This window comes from Chrysochloris asiatica, unplaced genomic scaffold, assembly GCF_000296735.1.
Source record: "Chrysochloris asiatica unplaced genomic scaffold, ChrAsi1.0 scaffold00018, whole genome shotgun sequence".
NCBI lineage: Eukaryota > Metazoa > Chordata > Mammalia > Afrosoricida > Chrysochloridae > Chrysochloris > Chrysochloris asiatica.
The window spans coordinates 16,776,336-16,786,359 of record NW_006408536.1 but is presented as its reverse complement, the minus strand read 5'-3'; the positions used below and the strand labels follow the sequence as shown (position 1 = coordinate 16,786,359).

Sequence of the window (10,024 nt, the reverse complement as noted above, 5' to 3'; positions counted from 1 at the left end):
GCTCCGATCCTTCCCCCACGTGGTCTCACCCAAGATGGCGGCTCCTGGAGCAGCCGAGCGTCCCAGGCTAGAAAGCAATAGATTTCTTGCTTCTGCCATAAATTCCCCCAGCTGTGAGCCTTCCAACCTTCTAAGTATTGCTTTAATATGTGGTTCAGAGTTCTGGGACCAGCCCCTGAGCCTGCTTGGTTGGGTATTCTGTGTTGTTGTTGGCGGAGGTCTCTGCTACACGTCCACCCGATCCGCCATCTTGTTTGGTGAATGTTCTTTTAAGATACAATTTATTTTTAATAGCTTCATGGTGTTTTCTGCCATGTGGCTCTCCAATTGTTCATATAGATGTTGTCTTTAAATTAAGGTATAATACAGGCTTTGCTTATGTTTTCTTAAATGTTTAATAACTTCATCACTATGTTGGTCTTCTGAAACCATAAATATGAATCAAGTCTGTCCCCTTTAACATTTCTGCCTGTCTATATTTTAGGTAATAGGTAAGAGAAGAATTCGAATCATTTGAAAAAATAGCTTTCCACAGTCATAACAAATTTTCATGTTAAAAATAAAATACATGTAGTATGCATCTTTTTAGAAAAGGACTAATTGGGTTGCTTTATAAAAACTGTAAATTAAATTAATTGATATTTAGTAGAATTTTATTAATTTAACCTAAAAGTAACTGACATATTGGGGCTAAGAATCCTCTTTGGCATATTTTCCATTTTTATTAAAATACCCGGTAGTGTCATTGGTATTAAACTTAATGTCATAGAGTACTTTGTACTAAATTATTCATTCTATCCACATTTTTTTATTATCTATTTTTTTATTTGGAGTCCTGGTGTGGTGCTGCAGCTTGATGCACTGGACTGTAAGGTCTGTTTGAACAGCATGGTCAGTGGTTCAAGCTCACCATCCACTCCTTGGAAACCCTAGACAGGGTCAGTCGAGTCAGAACCAACTTGACAGAACTTACCAATGACAGCAACAACATTTTTATTTAGTTTTAAATGATAAAAGATTTACATAAGTGAATATTCCAGTTTCTGGTCATTGTTACTTTTACTTTTAATGTTTCTGTAGCAGTATTTTTTTAAATGTTCAATGACTTAGCATGCTGCTAATAAACTTGAGCTAATTGTAAAAAGGTAGCCTTGAAGGTATTGAAAGTATTTCTGTCATTTCCTTGGAGGGTTACAGTATTAGAAATGTTTCTGTCATTTCCTTGGAGATTTACAGAAGCATCTTTAGAGCTATACCCTTTTCAGTATCTCTAGTTCTGAGGTTTTCCACAGCATGGAAAGGGCTCTGCAGCTCAGTTCCAGATCATTTGTAATAAGGCTCAAATTGCTAGCTTGGGTGAGCTGTTCCAAAGGATAATCATTAACCATGTCCAAGAATCATTAACCACAGTTCCTCCTGTGCTTTTCTAGAGAGTCTTTGCATATGGCCTGGATTCTTCATGGCTATTTGAGCCTGGTGACATGCATTTTCAGTATTCATTGTATTTGTCATATAGTAAGAGAATGATTGAAATATGATAAAAAATGTTTTCCCATTTAGGAAAAGTCCTGAACCTATTAGTCATTCTGAACAACTCAAGGAAAAGGAGAAGCAAGGTTTCTTCAGGTCAATGAAAAAGAAAAAGAAGAAATCTCAAACAGTAAGTAGATGACCAATTTCTATATACAGTGACACATGTTTGGGCATTATTCTGTGAATACTTTACACTGTGTACATGGCAGCCAAATGATCAACTTTCTTATTGTGACTTGAGAAAGAGCACTAGATATGTTTCTTTCTGAACATCTGTACAAGTATCTTATCACAGAGATATTTCTAGATTCAGCAGATCAAAAAATACTAAATTTGAAAGAGAGAGAACACTTTAAATCTCTCTGAATAAATTTCCTATCCAAGTGAATTTATATTCATATAAATACTCTAAATCTGCAGGATTTTTTTTTCTTTTTCAGGGGTTTATCAAGTTATGTGAAAACATACAAAATGGTTTGGGTTTACATTTGAATCTTGGAACTCATAACTAACCATCATTCCTTATTCTCCCCTAGCTGGTTGTAGCATTCCCATGTTGCTAAGTGTGTTTCTGAGCTGAGTAGTCCCAGAGAGGAGATAGTAGTTGATTGACATTTCAAGACTTTCTTTAGTAGGAAGACCATGTGTATTTTGTGATTGAACTGGGCAATATTCTCTGGGACCCTTCTACCTGAACAAAGGGCTGACTCCGTGGAACCATGCACATACCTTCACTGAAGCACTGAGCAAGAGTTCTGCTGCTTACTGGTGAAAGAGCAAAAGGGGAACCAGGACAACAGGACAGCCGAGGAGCAGTTCTTCTCCCAAAGCAGACGTCTCTCCGCTATGCTTTGTGTCACCTTTAAGACTAGACGAGGTTGAGTTAGCCATTTGAAATGCCTTTGTTTCTAGTTTTATGGCATACCTGATTTACTCTCATTTGTTTGAAGAGGAAAAAGGCATAATCAGAATGGCCTTTTGGGACAGACTTCATTGATTTCCTCTCTAAAATGTGTAGAGATGAACTCGGTGTTTCTGAGTCCCTTCTGTTATCAAAATTCTTGAATTGTGGCACTCCAGTAAGTAAAGATGACCTAGATTATAGTAGTAAAGTAAGATGTTTGTCTCACAGGTATTCTAGAAATATTAATAAAGGCTTTTCTAGACTACCCTTCTAGATTGTTCTTTTACTTGATTGTTTTGCTAAATTTATTTTATGATAAAATAAATAGGAGTTCATTATAGAAAAACATTGATAAAAAAAAATCCACCAGTAGTAGTATTTTGATAAACAAGGGGGCTTCAAATGTGTGTGGAAAAATGCCATCATCTTTTAGTTCCATTTTTCCACAAGCTTCTTTGAAGCCCTCTTGTATCATATTTCTTCTGATCTGTGTGTATTTTTGTGGAAAGCTTTTTTTTTTTTTTTTTAAGTTTTTCTTCTGGTGTGGCACTGCGGGTTAGTGCGCTAGACTGCAAGGTTGGTTCGAACTGCACAGCTGGCAATTCAAGCCTCCCAGCCACTTCTCGAAAACCCTATATAGGCTCACTATAAGTGGGAACCTACTCAACAGTACTTAACAACAACATACAATTTTATATTCTGTCTTTTAACAGATATATACCTATCTCTGTATCTGTATATATTTAGACATACAACATTTGTGTACATTACTGCACGCATTTAAATATTTTAGTATATTCATTTTAATGGCTGCAGACCTGTATTGAAATTCTTATTTAAAAAAAAAAAAAAAAAGCTGCTGATATCCCTAACAAAAGCTCACTAAAGTAGAATATCTGATCAAAATGCTGATCAGTCAAATATTAGTACATTAGCTATTCAGTCTAGATGAATTAAATAGACCTGACTTAATCTAGAAAAATTAAAAATGTTTCACGTGCTAATAAAATAACTCTTATCTTAGTTTATAGAACATACTTCTCTTTTATGAATGTTAATCTTAGGTCTCCTTCTCCAACCACTGTTATTCTCATTTCAAGGTTTTGTGTTTGGCCCTAACCGCAGAGAGGTCTGCAGCTTGTGTGTGTGTATGTGTGTGTGTGTGTGTGTGTGGCGGAGGCAGGGAGTGACTTTGAAGGGGGTTTGTATATAGATTTAGGTTTGATGTCTGTCTACTTCAGACCAACGTTACACTGGTTCACCAAGGCATGAGTAAACTAAATACATGTTGATCAGCTTTCTTATTCAGGATCCAGTTCAAACTTAGGTATAGAACAGAGTAAATAGGAAAACTGATATCCTCTAACATCCTTTCCAAAGAGCCCTGGCTGCACAATGGTTAAGTGCTTGGCTGCTAACCAAAAGGTTGGTAACTTGGACCCACCAACCACTCTATGAGAATAAACTGTAGCAGTCTGCCCCCATAGAGATGACAGCTTTGGAAACCCTGTGGGACAGTTATACTCAGTCCTCTAGGGCCGCTATGAGTCGGAGGAAACTTGTTGGTAACTGAAAACATTCCTTCCCACTTGCACTTCCTTCTTAGGTTTCCATAAGTTTCAGTTTTGCTGTATATGTTATTTGCAAAGTATCTGTGCACAGGCAGTAATGCCTTCATCATTCTGCAGCAAAAGTTGTGTATACCACTGCATTTTTTTTAATGAAAAAGGAAAAGAAAACGTAAGGGCCTTGGTGTCTAGAGTAAGCTTTGCAAACAGCACTCAGCCTAGTGTGCCAAGACTCATGCCTAAGCTTGGCTATTGGGTTAACTCAGCCATCTTTGAACATTTGAACACAATTAAAATTACTTTGTTTTTCATTATCTAGAACTCAGCAAAAGGTAACTAAGGAAAAGAAGGTTGGAATATTTAAGGCTTGGTTGCCTTTGCATAAGATTCACAGAAATTAAAATCTGATGCCTAGGGCATATAGAGAAGCATGCAATTTTAAAGCTGAGGTGGCTCTTAAATCTAATCTAACCCCTTGATTCCACTAAGTTAGGCACTGAACCCAGGCTAGGTGTGATCTGTTCAAAGTCCTAGTCACTTGGAAACACAAGAACTGGGTTCTCCTGGATATCTGCCTCTTCCAGGCTCTGTCCATGTGCTGGGGCCCACCTCTTTGGAGAGCTCCTTGTCTTTGCACTTCTCTTCCAGCCTCTTTAGAAATGCTTTCATTGAAACAGGAAAACTAGGGGATATTTGACTGTAATGTCATCATACAAGCATTCATAAAAGTCTGTCTGGATACCTTCATGTACATTTTCGTTCTTTGACAGTTGCGATATCCAAAAGGGGGAAAAGTGATGTCAAAAACAAATCTGTATTTTAAAGGTATTTGACTTGATGCGAGCAAATCTGGAAGCTTCTTTGGAAATCTGGCTTCAGTTACATATCCATAGAGTTACATAAACCCTCAGAGCATATGTTGATTTTGCCAACTCTGTAATTGTATCCTAGTTACTTAGTATCTTCTGGCAATGATGCCTTCCATTTAAAGATTGAACTTCTTTCTTTGACTTGAAAATCCAGTATTCTGAATTGTGCTGAGTATTTTCTATTGGATAGATATTTCTGACAGTGTGGGACAAGGCTTTTTATACAACACTAGGATCCCACAACAGAGATAGTCCTCTTGCAAGTGATGTTTTCTGGCTCAAGACTTAACCAAGTTTATAAGGGATTGTGGTATCTTTTTTCCCCCTAATGGGAAAACTACATGGAAGATTTTTTTTTTTTTTTGCTAAAGTTTTCTTTATCAATTAGGAAAAAATTGAAGTTCCTCAATAGCTCTTTAAACATAGGTCTTTATAAGTAATATTTCTGTTTACATGAGCCCTATTTATATGAGTCCTGAAATTGTTTATAAGTGGTACATGAGTCAATGTCTATAGGTCTCAAGGTACTTTCTGTGGGTATGGACCATGGCCACTTGTTCTTAGAAGAAATTTATTCATGTCTTGGATTTACATTATTGGCTTCTGTGTGTCCAGGTGACAGAAGACACAAAATCTCTCCAGATGCACAGCATGGAGATTCTGTGACTTAATAATGAACAATTTTAGGGTTTCCAAGGGCTGGTAGTTTCAATGAAAGCATCACTTTTTTTTTTTTTTTTTTTTTTTGCAATTAGCTTACTTGTATCTTATATTGCAGACAGATTCCACCAACGGGGAGAATCCAAGCATCAAGAAATCCCTCTTTCCTCTTTTTAATTCAAAGAATCATTTAAAGCATAGTTCTTCTTTGAAAAAGCTTCCTGTAGTCACTCCACCCATGGTACCCATTTTTACATATGGTAGTCCTGAAAACCGCTCCAGTAAACGTGTTTTACTGATGACAATAGCATGTCTTTTATTTTCATGGGGTCATATTCTCTTTATGCTAGTTAAGTACCTGAGCCAGTTCCATAAATTCATTTAGATATAAAGCCTTTGCCATTCTGGATTTTCTGAATCAGTTAAAGAGGAAAAAGTAGTTTGAATTGTTTGATGAGCCAATTGTTGGCAGATACTATAAAGACCCTTGTTCCCTGTGAAGAATTAGAGTAACATTTCCAGTGAAGAGATTACCTGTCATTTGGCTTACAGGTTTAACACTTGATTTGCAGTTTATTTCTTTGAAACCAAGTTGAATTGACCAAACTGAGTGAGCTAGCTGACTCCATACAAAAGCACCTTCTGTTGGTTGGTGATTTGTTCTTTCCTTGCCTGGCACTAGCTTTTGCTGGTGCTTTAGTTTTAAGCCAGGACTTTTGCTTGGCACTGGACATAACTCTCCTCTTTGTTCACCAAAATTGTTGAGTAGACAAATTTCCAACATTTTCATAGTGCATAATGCTAGACCCAAGTTGACTGGGAAGTGTTTGGGGAATATGATTCAAACCATGTTTTCCCACTTTGCTCTCCCTGCAAGCCTACTATACTAGATTTATTTGGCACCACTAAATACAGTGTTTGGATCATTTTCTCAACAGGACAAAATTTTTGTTTTATTGAACTGGTTCATAACCTAACTGCAATATGGAATGAGGATACGACAGCAATTTCTGGTCCTACCCCCATATAACTGTTCTCTCCTACAGCGACTAAAACTAACAGCATGGGAATGCTTTAAGGGTTGAGGTTTTAACAGAGCTGCATGACATCTGCCAATTTTTCCTCATGCAGGGAAAATGATTCAGAGGGCAGTGGGCTTTACTAGCATCACTTGCATTGTGACCATTGGGAGAGTTTTGGTTTCCTTTTTTAGTGGGTCCTTTTAAAACTTTAGTTATTTTGGTTAAGTTTTGGTTTGGTTTTCTTTTCTTTGGGGTTTGTTTTCCTTTTGGTTGCATAGCTGAATGAGGCTTATCAGCATACGCTGTTGAGTTCTCTTCCATACTCCTGTTCCAGATGCCCAATTCTGATGGCCCAGATCTGCTGACACTACAGAAAGCCATTCACACTGCTAGCACCTCGGGCAGCAGACCAAAGGAGTGGCGCCCGGAGAAAATTCCAGATCTACAAACCCAAGTGAGTGAAGCTGCATCCTTCGTAGATGGCCAGACTCTACAGTACCTGATTCACATTGAGGGAGTAGGGTGGGGCCAGGGTTGAGAAGATTTCGCCTCTTAATGTTACAGCGAAGGTCCCTGGATGGCGCAGATGGTTTGTGTTCAACAACTAACCTCAGGATTGGTGGTTTGAAGCTGCCCAGTGGCGCTGTTGAAGAAAAGCCTGGCAGGCTGCTTTTGTAAAGGCTGCAGCCATGCAAAGCTCATGGGGCACCTCTCTGTCACATGGGGTCGCCTTGAAGTGGAGTTGACTCAATGGCAACAGGCTTGATTTTTTGTTTTTGTTTGTTTAGTATTGCAATAAGACTAAGGTTTCCAGAATGTACCCTCATTAATAGCCAGATCCTTCTTGGGAGTCAGGCTGAATCTTGCCTTCAGCGACCCATTCCTACTGGGAAATAGTGAACCTCCATTAGTTTTCACTGGATGTGGAGTTGGGTAGGTAGAGGATTGAGGGGGAATTAATAAAACATAATCCCAGCCTGCAAATATTCTCTGGCCTAGGAGAGAGAGAAAATCCATAAATATCTATAAATTCATGGTAAAAAACAAGGCCTGGAGTAAAAGAGAGGCTGTTGGGAAGATTGAGGTTTCGGTAAAGGTGGTAGCATATGAATTGGGCCTTGAGAGACAGTATGATGAGCTTTCTTGAAAGAATATTAAAGCTTCTTGAAATTCATGTTAGTTCAAATGGAAAATAAACAAACAGTTGCATTAGCAATTGCATGCCAGACAAGTATTGCATTAATCATGTTTATTTGCCATTATTAATGGCAGACTAAGAAACCACATCAGGAGATTTTTCAGATTAAATGAGGTTTGTCTCCTTTAAACAACGATTTTGATTACAAGTGTACTAATAGTAGTCAGCAGTTTAAGCTCACCAGCTGCTCCTCAGAAGCCCTGTACAGTCGCTATGGATCGGAACTGACTCGACGGCACACACAACAACAACAGAATAGTGTTTTATTTCAGTATCCCCTAATGAATACAATTAAAAAATAACCTAGCTCATTTTTAAATCATACTCAATATTTTCTAAATGAATTATTCCTCTGACTATAATTTCAGGCACCCATATATAAGTTTTTGAGGCGGTAGGGTTATTTGTGCCTGCCAACGACTAGAGTCCTGTGATTTGGAGGGGGAAGTGGTCTTCTTCTTTTTATAGTTTTTGGTTTAGTCTCTTAACTATAAGTTGCTCCTTTCAGCTCCTGCCAGGGAATCTACAAATTGTCGTTCTTTGTTCCTAACCATTTATATTCTCTGCTTCTAACAATCTGGGTGGCAAGGTAGAGAACCAGAGAGTCAAGTTTATTAGGTGTATATCTAAACTGAAAGCACAAGGCTCTGAGTAAGGGCCTGATATTCTTGTCCCAATTTAGAACAGTTTTAGTAAAACCATTTATTTTGTCAAGAAGCTCTTTTCAAGACCTTGGTATCTCCAGCACAATTCAGGTCATTGTAATTGCTTGATAGTTACATATGGTCAAGGCTATACAAATCACTCAGAATCTCGTTACACCATCATACCAATGGAAAAAAAAACAACAACAGAAAGTCCTTGTGAGCACTTGGAGTGTGCAGTGTACTGTGCTCCCACCTCTGAGGACCACAAAGCTTTCTTGGAAAGACTGGAATTGCAATGGATGCTACTTCCCCGGGATTGAGTTCTGACAGGGTCAATTCTGAAGGCCTGAATTTTGGATTTCAAGGCCTTGTGCTTTTTAATATTGTAGTGTTCTTCTCCATCTTTTAGATCTTTAAATGCATGTCCCTTGTACCATGGCACTAGGAGTAGAGGGGCTCTGAAGACTGGCAATCAGTGCCAGTGTCCAGTGTTCTGGGGCATGTGAGGGTCCTGATTTTCAGAGGGTTTTTATATGCCTCTTCTAATAGCGACCTTCTCCATGCCCTCAGATAGAGGAGCAAGAAGTGAACCAACCACCTTTGACCACTGAGAAAGCCTAACGGGTAGAACTTGCCTGAAATCACTGACCCGTCGAGGGGCATAGTGACTTTCAGGAGCCTGCCTTCTGCCTTGCTCAAGCGTCCGTAAGGCAGTCACCCAGCAGACAGGAGGTCAGCTGGGATCCTGTTTTAGGAACGGAAGACCTCTTATGAATGAGTTGTATTTTAGATTCTGTAGGGTTTCTACTTGTGTTTCTTTGCTTCACATTTTTAATGGCCAAAACTTACCTCCCTCCCAAAGAACATGAATGTGCAGAAAGGAAGCATTCAGATTTTACAATATCAGTGGAAATTATGAAAATTGGGAAAATGAGAACAAATGACAACAACCTCAAGTCAACCCCAACTCATGGCAGACCCCATTTGTGTACAGTAGAACTGCACTATATAGGCTTTTCAGTGGCTGCTTTTTCAGAAGTAGATTGCCAGACCTTGGTTCTGAGTCACTCCAACTTTTTTTTTTTTTTAATGTTTTATTGTGAATTATGTGATAGTTTACATGGGAGAACATTAGTTTTACATTCATCCTATTGTATATCGTTTCATTGCTATGGTTACAATCCCCTCCATGCATCATCAACCAACCAAAGGGTATACACTACAAGCCTATCCCCAGGTCATCAGCACACAGCTCCTCTCCCTCTCTGTGTCTAAGTCCCCAGCTGCTCCATTTCTCCACGTCATTGTCTCTGCCTCCATCTCAGGTGTCACTGCTTCTCTGGGTAGGGTCCTGCTCTCCGTTCTTCTCCCTTGATGCTCCCAGGGACCTCCGCTTCTAGGCTGAAGAGTTAATCACTCCCCTCCTTGCTGCAAAACGTCTACCTTTACATTTCCAACCCTCACAAGCAGTCCTGATAACAATTATTCACTATTGCATCACAAGAGACCCATCCACATTTCATCAGCCACGTCTAGACAGAGTGGATACTACTCAGTGGAGATTCTACCTTCCTTCACACCCACTGAATCTAGGTTCCCTCTTGAAAGCTTGTAAGCCAGTCA

General features: G+C 39.0%; 1 protein-coding gene across 1 annotated transcript in view; it reads left to right on the top strand.

Annotated features, from left to right (window-relative positions):
* Positions 1 to 10,024, top strand: part of CDKL5 (cyclin-dependent kinase-like 5) — a 176,544-nt gene that overhangs the window by 164,014 nt on the left and 2,506 nt on the right. The window contains exons 15-16 of the mRNA XM_006835594.1: positions 1,561 to 1,660; positions 6,891 to 7,010. Coding sequence (XP_006835657.1) covers positions 1,561 to 1,660; positions 6,891 to 7,010 — 220 coding nt within the window. The remainder of the gene's footprint in view (positions 1 to 1,560; positions 1,661 to 6,890; positions 7,011 to 10,024) is intronic.